This window comes from Arachis hypogaea, chromosome 11, assembly GCF_003086295.3.
Source record: "Arachis hypogaea cultivar Tifrunner chromosome 11, arahy.Tifrunner.gnm2.J5K5, whole genome shotgun sequence".
NCBI classification, from domain to species: Eukaryota; Viridiplantae; Streptophyta; class Magnoliopsida; order Fabales; family Fabaceae; genus Arachis; species Arachis hypogaea.
In genome coordinates this window covers 129,285,084-129,303,687 of record NC_092046.1, presented here as the reverse complement: position 1 = coordinate 129,303,687, position 18,604 = coordinate 129,285,084, and the positions used below count along the sequence as shown (strand labels likewise).

The window sequence follows — 18,604 nt, the reverse complement described above, 5'->3', positions numbered from 1 at the left end:
ATCCTTTTAACATAAAAATTATATTTTTTTTATCTTTTATCGATGTAGTCATACTCTTTTTTCTTTTTTGATTATATGATAATTGTTCTTACTCAAATTTATTTTTTTAATTGTTTTCTCCTTAGAAAATCAATTAGAAAATCAAATTGAGATATAATGAAAATTGAACCATGAGAATTGAGATTTTGAAAAAAAAGTAGGATTCGAATAAAAAATTGATGATGTTTTTGAATTGATTTTCTCATATTTATCTATTTAAGAAAATAATAATATAGGTATTCATTTTATTTATAATTACATCATTATATTATAATATAACATGTTAATTTTTATTAGTCATATTCATATATGAATATATGTAATATAAATTTATATTTTTTAGTAATTATTGAAAAATATTAATACAAAAATATAATATGGAATAAGAAAATATATGAGTAATGATTAGAAGTTCTAATTCATTCTCTAATTTTTTTAATATTTAAATGAGTAAGAATTTAAATATATATGTTATTTTTTTAAAATATTAAAAAGATACAAAATAAAAAACTTTTTTATTTAAAAATTAAAAATATAATTAAGAGAATAAATTATGACTCTTAATTATTTTTATATAAATTAAATATATTAGTAAAGAATAAACTTAAAAAATACTAAAAAAACATAAATTAAATAGATATTTCTCGTATATCGTATGGATACATGGACTAGTAATATTTAAATCTCATATTAACAAAACTAATAACTAGAATTCTAATTTGACTCTATGAATTCCTCAGTTTGTCCTATTTTTTTATAGGGACAAGTTCCACTAGCTCCTTTTTCTAAAATTCATCAACTTTTTGCTCAAACAGGAGCGAGAGATCTTATGATAAAAATTCAAGAATTTGTCTTTAACAATTGAAAATTTTACTTTGATCTAGTGTATTGTGAAACTAATAGTGTTATTGATTGGATGGCTAAGCGGAAAATTCGAGAGTCATTTGATTATGCTAAATGAATGTTTTGGGAGGATGAACTCGATGAAATCATTGAAGTAGAAACAGATGTTATTTAGTAGACTAATTTTCTATTTCTTCCAACATTGCGTACTTGCATACCTCCTTTCTTTTTCTTTTTTTTTTTTTTTGTCTTTGTTTCCTTTCTCAAGTAAAAAAAAATCCTGCTAACACCCATTTTAATGGTTTTGTTTTGCTATATATCTAGTAGTAAGTTATAAAATGATCTATCCACAAATGAGTTACTGATAATTAATTATTTCAGTGAAGGTATATAGATGTATAACTGAAAATTAAGGACTCAACTTCAAATCAAATGATTCTAAAAGCATTTTTGCCTCATTATTCAATTTTAAATTTTCCATTCTTCTTTTCTTCTCATTTGATTATATATTTGTCTTTGATTTACTTACATCTCATATATAATAATTTATATACATTTATCGAATTTGAAACCACTTGTTTATATAGTAGAGTTTTTATGATAATATCATCCAAATACTTTAATTTCAATAGAATTTTTATTAAAGTGTTTTTGATAAATCCTAAACTTTAAACTTTTTGAACGGTGCTATAGACCCACTCTGAACTTTACACTTAATAAGCATTAGGTAGGGATATTATTTATTTAGGTTATTCTAGTACGGTGATTTTGATAGTTATGGTATTTTAAAAAGTATTACTAAAATTAAAATAATATTTTTTTATTGTTAAATAATACTTTTTAAAGAATGATATTTAAAAAAATATTATCAAAATATAAAAATATATAATTTTAATTTTAACAACACTTACATAATCACCATAATATAATCATATTAGAATATATTTTTTTAGATAGCAAAAATAATTATACTGGTAGAGAAATATTTTAGTAGCAACAAACATATATGATTCTAGTCACCAAAAAAAACATATATAATTCTATCTACATTAACTACTGTGTATATGCCTATTTATGTGGCCAGTGAAATTTGTCATCCTAAATCTGTAGAATGTTTCTGATTCTTCATATCATTTAGAAAGAATAAGATTGATAAATTTTATCTGAGGGAAATATTGTCAGATAATAAATTAGAATACTTATCTCTAACAAAAGAAATCGATTGCAAAATGTGTATATACACTAACAACAAAAGAAAACAATTGTAAAATGTGTATATACACACCAACAACAAAAGAAATCAATTGTAGAATGTGTATATAGACTAACAGTTGTATGTATATTTGCTATTATCACCATTGGCTTATCAGACATCATCCAATAAATCAATAGAATTTATTTTTAAATAAAAGATGATTTATATAGTTTGTAGTCAATAATTTTTATATGAATAGTGATGTTAATAAAACCTAATAAAAAAATAGGAATACAGGTGAAGAATTGATTATTCTAGAAGCATTCAGACATGCACTAGAATAAGTATATCCGAGTAACCTTAGTTCTACTAAAATTTGGGTACATACAAGTACTGAGTACAAGTTAAAAAATTTTGATAAATATGCATGTATGTATTAAATAACAAAATAAGTTCGAGATAAAAAATTTAATTAATTATTTGAGTTGTAGAGATAAGATCACAACACAAGTTGAAACTATATTGTTACAATATTTAAAAAAAAAAGTATATAATTATATATAGCAATGAAATATAATATAGCTATAGAACCTCATGTCATCTAAATGCAAATTAAATACTTAGTATACACATCCCGTATAACTTTAAAATATATGCCAATAAAATAAGCATTATATCAGGAATTTAGATAGATCTATGATTATAAAGCACAAGCTATATACATATCAAACAAATTTTTCTGGAAAAAAAAACGAGTATCTATAAATCAAACCCAAATATAAAAAAAAAAAAAAAAATTTCAAAGACAAATATTCAACATATATATGTATAGCAAATGCTATACTTACAAACACATATTCATTCACTTCTGAAGTGTCAGATTGTGTGAAAAACATTGATAAATATAGGTTATGATGATGTTTAACTTCATGAACTAGTGCTGCTATATACCTTTATGATCTTGTTGGTTACTCTTCATCTATCTTAGCTTCATGAACTAGTGCTACTACGTACCTTTATGATCTTCCTGGTTACTCTCATTGTTGTTGTTATCTGAATCAAGAAGCTTAGAACTAAATGGCATTGGAATACGCCTGATAGTAGCAGCAGCTGAGTTATTATCATTATTATTATTATTACTATTGATTGAGTGAAGAAGAGAAGATGATGGAATAAAGGGATGAGGCATCACTTGAGAACTCAAGATCTGAATATGGTTGAATTGCCTTAATGCATCACTATTATTTTCCACCATTGTTGTTGTTGTTGATGATGACGAATTAGCTAAAAATGGAGCATAATAGGGAGTGAAAGTTGATGGTGTTGTTGCAGAAGAAGATGAAAATTGAGGCACGCCATTAGAAGAATGGGGATCCAATAACTGTTGTGAAGGAAACAATAATGCATGGCTTCCAAATTGTGAAGATGAGGAGGATGATGATAAAGTTAATCCTGAAGGAGAATTATATCCCATAGCATTGTTAAGCAACAACAATCCGTCTTGATTTTCATCAACATGTTGATTTGTTTTGATCCATTTTCCTTTCTCAGATATCACACCAGCTGGATGAGTAATAGTATCAGATTCTTTACCTTTTAGGCTAATTGAAGAAGAATCCAGATCCCAAAACCTTGTGGAATTGGCATCATAGAAGCCGCCAAGGGAGAATTGATGATGATGAGAAAGGGGAATTAGGGTTTGGTGATGGTGAAATTGAGCAAAACCGGGAGGGATTTGAAGGGGCGGTAGCTTATCAATGTCGAGTTTGGTGGCTTGAAGCAACCAATCAATGACCTTGCTGGGTTGACCCAGGCCGAGTCGGTCTTGGAGATCATACAACTGAATGGCGGTGGGAACGGAGAGCCGAATTCTCCGGTCCCTTAGACCTCTAATGGTGCAAACCTTGCTGTGCCTGTCTTTCCCTCCCAAAGACCGCGAAACTCGAACGATTCTTGGATTCCTGAACGCTGTCCACTGTCTTGAAGAGCTAGTGCCTCCACCGCCCTCGTCTTCTTGCTTCGCTTCATAGCTGCTTTTGCTTGAACTCATCTAGTCTTCTTGCTCATATCTTGGAGTAAGACTAAAAGATTCTGAAAAAACAAAAACTTAATCATTTCAACTGTGTTTGGGAAACAAATAATTCTGTTGTCTCTCAATTTCATAATTATGTTGTGAAACCAAATCTAGAAAACATTTTTTTTTTCCTTCCAATTTTTGCAGAAAAAATAGGATTGTTTTCAGTGAAAAGAGTAGAAGCATTTACCTACCATATACAAGCTAAGAGTAATTAAAAACTTACATAGAGAGAAAGAGAGAAGAAGAAGAAGAAGAAGAAGAATCTGAGGAGAATTATTTGACAAAAGTTGAAAGCTTTTCATTCACCATAGGGAAGAAGAAGAAGAAGAGGAGGAGCAGGAGGAGGAGACAGCACAAGTTGAAGTATGCAATGTATCCTAAAAAAGGCTTCTCCTTTTTGTCTCCTCCAAAATGAGGTAGCTAGCTGCTCATCTTGAGTAGTGTGTTAGTTAAGGCAGATGCTGGCTTCAAGTCCTTTAGCCTTTCATTCAACTTTCTTTTTTTTTTTCTTTACCTGCACAAGGGAATAATTTACCTCTGAATTGATGGGAACTTTGCTAAAGTAAGGTTGTAGATCTCATAGCATCACAATTTTACATTTCCATTATATATATAAATTCTTTTCTACTTATAAATTTTTTTTGTTTAAATTTCCTAAAAATAAAGATAGAAAAAAATAGAATTTATTTTTAATTTTTAAATTCTATCAATAAAATTCAGGTATCATAAAAAGAAATATATATATATATGAGAAATTAGAAGCCATAAGAATTTATTACTTTTTGCTACTAATTAGTCATTAATATTTAGATTATTAGATTAAAAAATTAAACTAAAAAAATTGAATTAATGACTAAATAATAGTAAAAAATAATCAATTTTACTGTTTTCTTAATATTTTATATATACTTTATTTTTTATATTATCATTTAAATTTTATTTTGTTTTAGATATTCTTTATATTATTGAGAGTAAAATCTTTCAAATATAGGAGTAATGTTATAATTTATTACAAGTGATATTATCCGCTTTCTAAAACAAAAAGGTTACATCATTACATTTTTACATAATATTACATTTTGATCTTCTATTTTAAAAAATACATATTAATTTTTCTTTTCATTGAAATTAAAATATATTTAGGATTTTCACTCTATATCCTTTCAAATTCACGTATACCTTCTCCTCCTCCTTCGTGCACGCAGATTCTTCTTCTATTTCTCCTCCTCCTCCTTCTCTTCTTCTTCTATATCTTCTCCTCTTTCGTTATCATCATCACCAACATTTTGTTAATAGATTATTTTTTCAATCGAATTGAATAAAATGTAATTGCTAAATTGAATTGAATGGGCGCGGGTGTTTTAAATTTGAATTGAATTGTAATCTCTAAATTGTAGATAGAGGTGTTTCGAATTTGATTTTATATAATGATTATGTTTCGTTCATTTAGAACTATACGATTGTTTCACCATGAGTACGTGTTCGGTTTATTATGCAGAAAGCTGTTTGAATTTGATTTTATATAATAGATTATATTTTGTTCATTCAGTACTATACAATTGTTTCACCATGAGTACGTGTTCGGTTCATTATGCAGAAAGCTGTTTGAATTTGATTTTTATATAATGGATTATGTTTCGTTCATTCAGTACTATACAATTGTTTTATCATGAGCACTGTTCAATTCATTATGCAGATAGAAAGCTGTTCGAATTTGAATTTATATAATGGATAATGTTCCATTCATTTAGTACTATACAATTGTTTCATCATAATAACATGTTCGGTTCATTTCTGTTCTGCACAATTCAAAACTCTTCCTCCTCACCTTCTACTACTTCTTCACCAGGGAAAGAAGGAGGAAAAGACATAAAAATACAGCAGCAACAATAACAAAAAAATGACCATAAGGAGAAAACACGTGAAGAAAAAGAAACACGAAAAAGAAGGAGGAGAATGAGGAGGAGGAACGCGAAGAAGAAGATGCTCCGTGCGTAAACGAGCATGAGAAGAAGCGCAGGAGAAGAAGAAGTGCGGGGAAGAAGATAAGAAGAAGAAGAAAAGAAGCGTGAAGAAAGAAAAAATTAAAGCGAAAAAAGCATGTAACCTAAAATTACTTAGGTGAACTTGGATGCCAAAATTACTTGGACGTGGAGAATATCTGTTATAAATAAGAGACATATAAATTTTTTTTACTGAATTCAAACCAACGTTAAAGAGACCTACATATTTTTAATTTATAATGGTTAACTACTTATTTGTATTTTAATTTGGTGAAATATTTATTTATTTTTATAATAAAGATTAGACATTATTTTTTTTTGAACTTTTGTTTAAATCACAGTTGCTCTTAGGACGAATTTAAGTTTTCTTTTCAAGTTTCTATCATCCATGGCGATTTATTTGAATTTTTTCTTTCATCCATGGCAATTTATGATTTAGATATCACTGACTCACTGTGATTTATCTATAATAAAGAGAAATATTTAACAAATAAGTTATTTTTTTAATCAAATTTTATCAAATTTTTTTTATGTCTGTCCTTTTTTTCTTTTTTTTTTCTTCAATTGAAATTTTTAATTATCAATTCTTAAACTATTAAACTAACTTAAATTAAATTTAATTGTGAAAATAACTTAATCCTATGACATAACCAATAAAAATAGGACACAAAGGCTAATGAATTATAACTCAAATGGTATAGTATTTTTATACTCATCTAAAAGATCGCAGATTCGAATTTTTTTAATTTTTATAAAAAAAAAGGACACAAAAATAAATAATATTAAATTAGAGGATAGAATTATAATAGTGAAAATCCTATACATTATTAATTATTAATACCGGCGATCTTACCGACATTTAATTAGTTTAATTTTATATTTTAGTTTTGGAATTTACAGATAGTAAATTAGTAATTGAACGTAAAAAATAATCAAATTTTATTAAAAAAATATTAAAAAATTATTAGAATTTATTATTTTTTTGTTATTATTTTTAATCATTAACCTAATTCATTTAATTTAATAATCTAATAACATATTTTAAATTATATTTTTAAATATTAATAATTAATTAATAACTATAAATAATAAATTTTAATGATCTTTTAATATTTTTTTTATTAATAAAATTTTGGTCGACACACTTTTATCGACACTCGGACTCTCTTTAAAAATGATTATTGTTACCTTGACTATCTACGATGCTAAACATTTTTGCAATTTATCTAATTATAACAAGAATTTAATTTTCATATATTACCAGTATAAAAAACTTTTACACAAATACTCAATCATATTTTTCACACTAACAAAATAACTAATTTTTAAATCTATTCCTTAAAAAAACCCTAAATGCATGAATAATGATCTAATTTTTTTAGACTATCAATGTATAAAATTAAACTCTTAAAACAATTTGGTGTCCTTGTGAAAAACGTCAACCAAGTTGAACAACATAACTTCTTCGTTCTACATTTTATGCCACATGCTGAACAATACTTGCTTCAACGTTAATAATATTAACTCTTTCAAACACAATTAATAGTTGCAGATAGCTTCAAATTTTGGGCTGGTGACTGCCGGCACAAAATGACAAAAATTAAAAGAAATAATTAAGGAGAGAAGAAAAAGTTACCTCCAATCCATCGCTCACATAAGGGGTAAAAAAAACCAATTTAAATTGGTAAAATAATTAACTCACTTCTCTTAAATAAGTATTTGACAATTTGAATTCTGTTTTATATATGTAATAATCCATTAGTTAATAATAAATTCTAAATAAAATTTAGATCCATAATAAATTAATTTTTTGATCTGCCAAACTAAAAAATACTCTAAAAAAATTACAAGGAATTAAAAACAAAGATTTTCTCCGTCTTGAAAAAAGCGACACATTTTTTTCCTATAGTGCTAAAAAAGAAAAGAATTATAGTTATTGATATAAAATTAATTTTCTTGCAATTATAACTTATACTAAATAATATACTTTATCTCATTCGAATATATATATATATATTAGAAACTTAGTAAATTTATAGTTCTACATATCTAAATAGAATTTATACTTAAATTAAATAAGAAGGGATGAAATTTATATAATTAGATTAATTATCAATATACACAACGACAGTTTAATTAAACATATTTTTATATTTCAATTAATAAGATTTAATTTTTGACAAACTTAAACAAAAGTAAAAATATAATCTTTTACTATATGAGTTATACAAATTATGAAAATATTTGATAAAAAAAAATTTAACCAAAATCAGTCAGAATTTATTTTATTTAATATTTATACTAAATAAAATAAATTTTAACTGTTTTTTTTCATCTCTTTAATGTTACTGTACAAATTAATCTCAAATTGATATATATAAGAATATCCAATGTTAATATTGTTGGTGATGGTGATTACTTTGGCAATTGCAGTTGCAGAAAGCTAAGTGGGTGTGTAAATTAAAGAATAGGAGGAGTATTATTATTGAGGGAAGAAACTCACAACTCATCTTTGAAAAGTTGGTGCGATGAATTGACGCAATCAAATTGCAATTGGAGTGCTGTGATCTGATGAATTTGGATTAGATAACAGATCAGAATAGAATAGGTATAGCAGCAGCGCTCTCTATCTCTATAATAATCTATATATATAGATGAGGGACCAAACCAACTTAGTAGGCTCTTAGAAAGTATCCACTCAAAACTTTCATAGGGACCACCGTATATATATATATATATATATATATGCCATGCCACTGAGATTTGCATGGCACAATTTCAATCTAACATCTTCATCATTGTCTAAACAACAATTTATGCATCTGATTATTAAGAGTAATCCCAGTAAGCGGAAACCTGTGTAACGAACAAAATTTATTATTTTAGACTTGATTCACAAATATATTTTTATATGTAATATCTAAAATATATAATATTAGTTAGACTTCAAATTTTAGATACTAGGTTATAAATTTTAAGATCTAATAGTATAAAAGAGTAAACTATCAAAATAGTACTAGAAAATTTATATCGTTGACAAAATTACTAACAATAAATAGGAATTATATATTATATATTAAATTTATATTTTAAAAAAAATTTAAAAAATATATTTTAATATAATTTTTGCACGTATTATTAAAAAAATAATATTTTTTCATCTTTAAAATTTAGTAATTTTATACCAAATGAATTTTTTTAAAAAAAAAATTATATGTGAATGACCAAATTATTTTGAAAAATAAAAAAATTAGAGATCAAATTTTGCTTTAAATTTTTTATATACTTTCTAAATATTTATTCAAATATCGTTACAAAAATTTAAATTAAATAGATAAGTCGTTGGTTAAATACAAAATATTTTGTCATTTATAAAAAATTATAATGTTTATCGTTTATTTTTTTATTTTTAAATCATTTAGGAGCTATTTTATTGATAACATCTTTTATAAAAATTTTTGTTAATGGCTGAAACTTTTAAATAACAAATTAATATTTAACCCTAATATTAAAATAAGATATTGATTCAAAGTGTTAACTAGCTAATATTGATAAAAAAAATATTGATCTTAATATTTTTTTAGTAATAATAATCTTTTGATTATCCTATCCATTCATATTCTCCTCAATGTTATATTTGGACATATCTGCCCAAAAACATGTATATTAATCTATTAATATCTAGTAATAATTCAATTGAAGAATTAATATTGTTGTTGAGTCTAGCTAGCTATAGTTAACTTTTCTACATACCTTACTTTAGTTTGAATCTCATATATATTCGGCTCTCATTCTCATATCTATTTAATATGATTGATTTAAGAATATTCTTATAATTAATTTCCCAATATTGTTATTTGCAACCGTAGTAAAATTAAAGTGATAATAATTTAAAGTTATTTTATTACTAAACATTCATAATATTTATAAATATATATTTATTATATATAAAATTATCTAATTATTTTAACAATAATTAAGAAATATAAAATAAAAAATTAATACAAAATAAGATAATTTTTAGTTATTTTGAGATGATTTTTTATTGTCTCTAGAATACTTTTGTATTTTAAGCGACACCATGAGGTGAATCTTAATATTTAATTATTGTTTTGTTTATGAAATTCACCCGTTTTTTTTTTCAACAGACTAACTGATTTTTAATTATTTTAAAAGGGTAAAAATCAATATGTCTTGTAAAATAAATCTAAACAATATTGAAATCAAATACTAATTAATAAACACTACTGGTCTACCAGAAAGATAGTAACAGTAATAATAAGGGTTAAGTATGATTTTGGTCCCCAACGTAGGGGCTGAAAATTTATTTCGTCCCTCGGCTTTTTTTCGCTCCAAAATGATCTCCAAGATTTCAGTTTGTTTTAAAATCGTCCTTTTTACTAATTATATTTTTTTTATTACCAAATTATCCTTTATTAAAAAAATTATAAAATAAAATAAATATAAAATAAAATAAAAAAAAGAAAAAAAGAAAGAAAGGGGATACAGAAGCGGGGTGGAAGAGGAGGGGGGCGAGAAAGAAAGAAAGAGGGCGGGGGAGGGGGGCCGAGAAAGGTGGGGGGAGGGTGGAGGGGAGAGAGAAGAGGGACGAGCTCACCGCCGCACCGTCACTGTCCGCCCGCCGCCGCCGCCTCTTCTTCTTCTTCTTCTTCCGCCATATCCGCCGCCGCACCACCGACCACCGCAGCCTTCTTCCATACCCGCCGCACCACCGCCCGCCGCAGCCTCCCCTGCTTCACCACCGCCAGCGAGTATCCCTGCTTCCCCTCCCTCAATTCCTGTCACAGAAGGAATCAGAGCTCACCACCGCTGGCGCTCCACCACTGCCTCCCCTGTCTCCTCTTTTCTGTTTTCTATTTTCATAATTCAGGTTATCATTTTGTTGATTTTAATTTTCTGTTAGTTGATTTTAGGTTATTGAATTGCTGAAAGTTACTGTTAAATTGTTATTGTTGTTGTTGAATTAGCTTAGATTTGATAGAATTAGCTTAGATTCTGTTAATGGTTAATTGTATACAAGATCCATGGTTGTTGGTGTTGTTCTTCTGCATCTGGTTGTTGTTGTTGCTGTTCTTCCGCTTCTGGTTGAGCTTGTTGTTATCCATTGTGTGTGGTTGCTATTCTTCCATTGTTGTTGCTGTTGGTTAACGTTGAGGAAGAAGAGGGGAGGGAGGGAGGGGTATTTTCGTCCGAAGGACGATTTCAAAACAAACTGAAATCTTGGGGACCATTTTGGAGCGAAAAAAAGTCGAAGGACGAAATAAATTTTCAACCCCTACATTGGGACCAAAATCATACTTAACCCTAATAATAAATACTGACAATAACATACACAATTACTAATAAGTAATAACCACAAGAATTTTAGAAGGCAGATACAATTGAAAAATAATTTGGCATTCTATGTAGTTATTCTTGTTAACAGACGTACCTATATAATTAGATTTTTGCACTCATGTAGTACTTTACGAATATGTAGCCTGCCAAACAAGGTGGGGAAAAAAATAACACACAATTATTGCATGCTTATATTATTACTTATTACTCTAAATTATTAATTTCTTTTATTAAAATAAACGACATGCATGGGCACATTTTTTTATTTCAAAGTGTCATATGCATAAAATCCACACCCAAAAGAAAAAAAAAAGTATAAAAAGAATAAAACAAATAATGCCAAGCAGAAGAAGCCAATCTCTTTATAGCTAGTAGATAACAAAGAACTAATTAATGAATATTCTAGCTAGTAAATGTGTTCCTATCTAACTGTTTACATTTTAGAATAAATAGTTTCATTATTATTATTCGAACGAAAATAAAAAAATTAGTTAAAAATAGTTTAAATTTATCTTATTTAATTATTGTTAGAATTAATGAATGCTAAATTAAAATAAGTTAATTTTTTTTTTGTTTCTCTACCATTATCGTTTTTCAAAATAATAATAATTAAGTTTTCAAGAGAAAGAAACGGTATGATGAATGGTATGTGGGTGCAGAGGGAGAAAAAGCAATAAGAGGGTGCAGCTTTTTTTTTTTTTTTTCTTTTTTTCTGTCTTAATTGAAACATATATGTCTCTTGAAAATAGGAATTATCACAGAAATAATTGAGATTTTCATCATCAGAGACACAGCAACAATAGATATGTGTATGTACTACTTCAAAAGCTGATACCTACTTTATAATTTATATACATATAGCTTCTTTTCATTTAATTTAAACTTCAATAAACCTAATAAACCCTAATTTGATTTAAACCATACATACTGTGAATTAAAGTACAATAAAATCTAAGGTGAAATTCTTTTGCACTGTTCATAACTTAGATATTTTTTTATCCTTTATACATTCATACTCAAAAAGCTAAGACAACCATATATATATTGAAAGAAGGACTTTATTATGATATATATGCCATATATACAAAACCCTAGAAGGCACCACTAAATATGAAGAGAAAGAAAGTTAATGGAATATAATATAATATAATATATATTTGTGGTTAGGGAGACATAAACGATGATGACTTTGACGTACAGTTGTCTGTTGCTCAAGGGTCGTTGTTGAAAAAGTCATTCCACATAAAATTAAAGTGGTAAATTAATCAGGGGAGGTTTAATTTCTCAAAGATATATATATTCTATGGTTACTATTATTAATATTTATAGTGGTTATATTAGAAATCTAGAATTAAAATTTAACAGGTCTAATACAGTTTTCAAAAGTTAATTTAAAGGGTGAGTGATTTAATAATATTGGATTAGATAGTTGATATCATATTAGAATTGAGATCGAATGAATTTAACTTAATTTAAAAAAAAATCTAAAAACTAACTCAACAAATAAAAATTGTCTCACATTTATAAATAATTAAAAATTATATTTTTAAAAGATATAAAACTTGTAATAGTTTATTTTAATTATACAATTTTAGTAACACTTAAAAAATATTACAAAAATTAATAAAATGACACTTTTTTATATTTTAGCAATATTTTTTATTTTTCTAAATTGAAAACATTGTCAAATAATAAAAGAGAATTGTTTTATTTTTTTATAACAACTTTTAATATATATATATATATATATAAACGAGTTTTATAATGTTATTACCAAGCTAGAAGCTTATATTTGTAGAGGTATAATTGAGTATGAGAAGACTATGCCATTTGAACTATAACTTATTGGCTCCTTTAATTGCCTCTTTAACTAATTGACTAATTAATTAATTAACTAAGATTCTGATTTTGATATAGATTAAGATTTTCAGAAGTATTAAAATAAAGAGTTAGTCACTCTTAATTAAATTAAGATAGTAGGATTCACATATATAGAAAATACAAAATTAATAGCGTAATTAATCTCTTATTTTATCATTTTACTAATTTTTCTAATTTAAAGGATCTAAATTCTCTCTATAACATATATATGGTTCTAAATAAATCAATGCTTGCTTTAAATGTTTGCAGGGGGTAAGAAGAGCTAATTAAGATGATGATGATTTTTTTTTTTTCTCTTTGACTACTACATACACTGTATTATAAATATGTATGTTGATGATACAAATAATTAAGGTAACGTTGTATCACCATCAACACTACTGTCCACACTACTACTGAGAAACTCTAATGAATGAATACATACATATACTATCACCATCACAACTGTTATATATATGTAGAAAAGGATATATTTTAATTTTAGAGATGCTCGCTCTCATTATGTCTCTCTGAGTAGTGTGTAACAATTGACAAATAATTCCCATGGTTTAATTGTTATTAGTCATGTGAAAAATGTAAGTTTATTCTCTAGTCATGAATAATAATAATTTAAACCGTTAGATAGATACGGATAACATAATTAAATTGATTAAGGTAAAAAGTACACGAATGATTTTATATGTGTAATTATGCTATTTTTTTTTTTTTTTACCAAAAGATATGAGACTCGAACTCGCAACCTCTTAATTGAGTATGGGGAGTCTATGCCATTTGAGCTATTACTCATTGGCTTAAAAATTTAGAAAGATAGGAGACTCGAACCCGCAACCTCTTAATTGAGTATGGAGAATCTATGCCATTTGAGCTATTACTCATTTTATATGTGTAATTATGCTATTGATTAATTATATTTTTGTGACTAATATAAAAAATTTAAAAAAATTAAACCAATTAATTGAATTCTTTTTTCTTTTTGTGAAAAGGAGTAAAAACAAAATTATTGACTCTATATGTATTAACTAAAAAAATTATTAATAGTCTAATTCTCTAACATATACTATCACGAGAAGTATTTTTAAAATTTTTTAGCTAACATGTATTTTAAAGGTATATTTTAAAATTATTATTAATAGAAGTTTTTAAATTTTTATTTTAATAAATTTAAAATCATATATTGAAACTTAAACTTTGTATATTTTTTGTAAAAATGGTGTATATTTTAGCCAAGCATTTTTTTTTTTAAACTTACATCGTGTCTTATTTTACTTTTCATCGAGTTCAATACTTAAATAGAGGAATGATCAATAAATTATGGATTTGTAAAAGTTATACTATATATTATGTGATGATGAATAATATTTTCCTATAACCGAAAGCAAATTCTTTATTGAAAAGGACATATCAATGTTCTTAATTATTTGCATATATATGTGTGTGTGATCCCAGATGATCAGGTGATGAACTTATAATAACGAAATTTACATAGCATGCATATACTACTATACACTGATGGAAGATGTGATACGGAATTATTAAAGTCAGACTATAATTAAATTTCCTCTTGAACTTATGCAATTATGATTTTTTTCTTTTTTTTTCTGAACTCATTCATAGTTATTGCACTGTGCCGATAAACTGCAAAAAAAGCGACAGCAGCAGCAAACCCTAAGAGAACAAAAACTATGATGCCAAATATCATACTTTATATATTCTCAATTAAAAAAAAAATTGAAAAGATCTATTTTCTATTATACTAAAATAATAACAAAAAAGTGTTAAAAAAGAGATAAGTATAAATTAAATTATTAATTTTATTCTCATTTCCCCCTCTGCATAAAATCCACAAAAATGAAATTGTTATTCTCAAATTGCATGTTTAGTTGTATTGATTCAATATTATTTAGGGGTATCTTATTTATTAGTAGATTCTAGACATTTACTTCATGATAGGCTGAGTTTGATGTATAACTATATCTTCAGTACAGTGTAAGTTGAATCATATTAAATAGAAAATTAACTATTAGCACACTATTATGAAAATAATGCTCAACAACTTTTGAAAAAGAAAAAAAAAAGAATTTATAATACCAAACCAAAACCATGGCTTAGTTTAGTTTCTCTACTATGAGTCACTTCATTAATAATTCTTTGTTTTTATTTACAATCAGCAGCATCTAACATATCTTTAATTAATTTGATGAGTGATAATTAAGAGTTGTTTTTAATTAATTAATTAATTCAGAAGTGACCGTGTGAGTTGGCAATTAACGTAAGTGTGTGCACGTGATGAATGAAAATGACTAAGAGAGTTATTTGCTGTGCATGGTCTCAGTTCTGATCCATATGAGACACTAATACATAACAACCATTATTTATTGCTATCCATCGAAATTAATTGAATAGATAGGTCAACATATACATACATATATATAAGCTAAGAGAGCTCAAATTTTCATGCTATAATAATAATAATACATATACCTGTTTGCATTGTACCATTTTACCTTCTTCGGGGTAGATCTTATAAATAAACTTACCACCTTCGGTAACTGCCTAGCTAACTGCATTTTATAATATATAGATACTACACGTCCAAATATTTTTACGAATTAACTTCAACTAAGTTAAATAATAAGATTTAAAATAATACTAGTCATAACTGATTTTTATTATTTTAGATCAACTTGATTAAATTTTATTAACAAAAAGACTTAAATATGTAATATTATTTTAATATATAGTGACTAATTTATTTGATGATTTTTTTTTGTGTATACATAACAATTTTTTATATTAAACCTAGATTTTAATTTGTTTTTGGGGAAGGTGTGTACCTTTTTATTTAAAAAAAAAAAGAAATCGAAAGAAAACTCGTATAATAAATTTATCAAATGACATTTAATTTAATTTTAAAATGTTAATATTGTTCATTTATTTTTAATATTTACTTGAGAGGTTAAATTTTTAATGTAATTACTTTTTTTAGATATATATTGAATTAAAGTACTTTTCTAAAGGATTATAATGTAATAATCATCATCTATAAAAAAACTACTACGAAATAATAAGTTAGATACAAAAAAATAATAGAAAGAAGTGAATAAATCAATTTTAGTATAAATCATATATACATCAAACATTGGCTTTGTTGATTTATCTAATTTTTCATACAATTTCTATTTTCATTTTTATTATTAAAAAAGCATTAAAATAAAATATTATAAAGGGAAAAATAAGTTAAAATATCAACTAATAATTTTATTTATAATATATAAAGTAAGAAATAAAGAAATAATAAATTATTAAGTCAACCGTACAATAAAAGAAGGGGCATTTTGAATGCAACTAAACAAACATATTTACATTGCCATGATCCCAAACTTCAAAGATACTCATCTAAGACACCGAGATATCACATAAAAATGTGACCGTGAATATATGAAGATGACACACATTTACATTAAACATGAACTTGTACTCATATGAGAGTAAAATGTGAAAATCATTAGATGATTTAAAATATTTAATTAAATTATTATTTAACAATTATTAACTATCATTTTTACATTCAGTGTTGCAATGCATTGCCATCAAAATCATGGAACATGGAAAGAAATCCCTTTTATTTAATTTCCTAAAACTAAAGGGAAATGGTGGATGGGCCTTTGAAGAAGGACTATATTATAGCTACATGATTCATTATTCTACATTTCTACTAAAGAACAATTACATGCTGCATAAAAATAATGGCACAAAAAGGACAAAAGAACAATAATGGATGTGGTCCTATCATCAATTTGGAAAAAGAATAAGCAAAGCTTATATGTTCGGTATGGACTATACTCTATAGATTAAGTTACTCAACAATATCGGATCCTTCATTTTTCTTTTTCTCCCTCCTTATCTTTTTCACTGTCAATTCTTCATTTTTCTTTTTTCCCCTCCTTATCTTCTTCACTGTCAATTCTTTTCATGTGAAAACACCACTATGATGGTGATGCGTGCACATTAAATTCTTGTTAAGTACTTGCTAACAATCTAAGTAGATCAAATTCCAACAACTTTCATCTCCTTGGAGAATTTCTTTAGCTTAAATCCACACAATATTTCTTTTCTTTGGTTGACAGATCCACACAATATTTCTACTACAATCACATAATGTACATGGCCCACCTAACTAATTAGATGGAATTGTGTCATTTAAACATGTAAATGGAAGAAAATAAAAATTTAAAGTGATAAGGTGAATAGTGTTAAAAAAAAAAAGTGTTTAAAAAATATTTCTCACTAAGTTACAAAATGACCAAATTTCTTGGATCATATATTACTTGCAACAGATAAGTAATCGGTTGCTACTTGCTACTACACCATACAAAAAAGAAACAAGACCAACAGTTAATAAGATTAAATTTCAAGATATGTTTTAGTATCACATATGATTCTATCTCATGTAGTAAAAAATTTTGTAAGGGAACTTTATGATTTGATAGAGACTAGAAAAAATTAACATCAACTGGCATCTTCTAAATTATTTGACTGACAATGGTGCTTTGCTGTCCCTTCTAAGTTTCCTTTGACAGATAGGATTGATATAACCTATTTCACTTAACCAACTTTGCATTCCAAAGAAACTTATTATGTCCTATTAACAGTTGATTAATTACAAGACACATAAGAAGAAAAAATAGAATTCAATTATTATCTATAGCTAGCTCATGTAAGTAAGATTTAAAAGGACTGGATCAGAGAGGACACTGAAAAAATTATGGAGTCCATAGATGAGTGTGACACTGTGACATTAATTTGATCAATGACACGTTTGGCCGCGTTATTTGGTACTTGAAAAGCACTTTCTTATGGCTCTAATAGTGTATGGCTAATAATACAACACACCACTCAGTAAAGGCCTAAACAGAGTATAGAGGGACTGTGGTCACATGCACTTGTTACCTACTCCTGAGTTCTGATCTTTAACACATTTTCAAATTAAATAAAAAACCAATGCACTTCCACTTAATAAATTCACTTAATTTAAAGGGTAATTGCACCTGCATATTTTGGAAAAGAAGACAAGGACAAAAATCCAAGACAAATTTAAACTAATAGGTAAAATACCTGTCTCTATTGTCCCACTATCTCTATCATTCATGTCAAATGACTAGAACTCAAAGCTACCTTATGACATTACCCTTAACTTATTGTTTATTA

At 26.4% G+C, this 18,604-nt stretch overlaps 1 protein-coding gene across 2 annotated transcripts; it reads right to left on the bottom strand.

Moving 5' to 3' along the window:
* Positions 1–2,811: 2,811 nt before the first annotated feature.
* LOC112722599 (uncharacterized) lies at positions 2,812–4,733 on the bottom strand. Of its 2 annotated transcripts, none has more exons than XM_025773692.2 (2): positions 4,461–4,733; positions 2,812–4,168 (listed from the first exon to the last, which is right to left on the bottom strand). In XM_025773692.2, the coding sequence occupies exon 2, from the start codon at positions 4,125–4,127 to the stop codon at positions 3,084–3,086; it is 1,044 nt and encodes a 347-aa protein (XP_025629477.1). In that variant the 5' UTR covers positions 4,128–4,168; positions 4,461–4,733; the 3' UTR covers positions 2,812–3,083. The 2 variants fall into 2 exon arrangements, with proteins under 2 accessions (XP_025629477.1, XP_025629475.1); XM_025773690.2 differs by having other exon boundaries at positions 4,378–4,616.
* Positions 4,734–18,604: the final 13,871 nt, after the last annotated feature.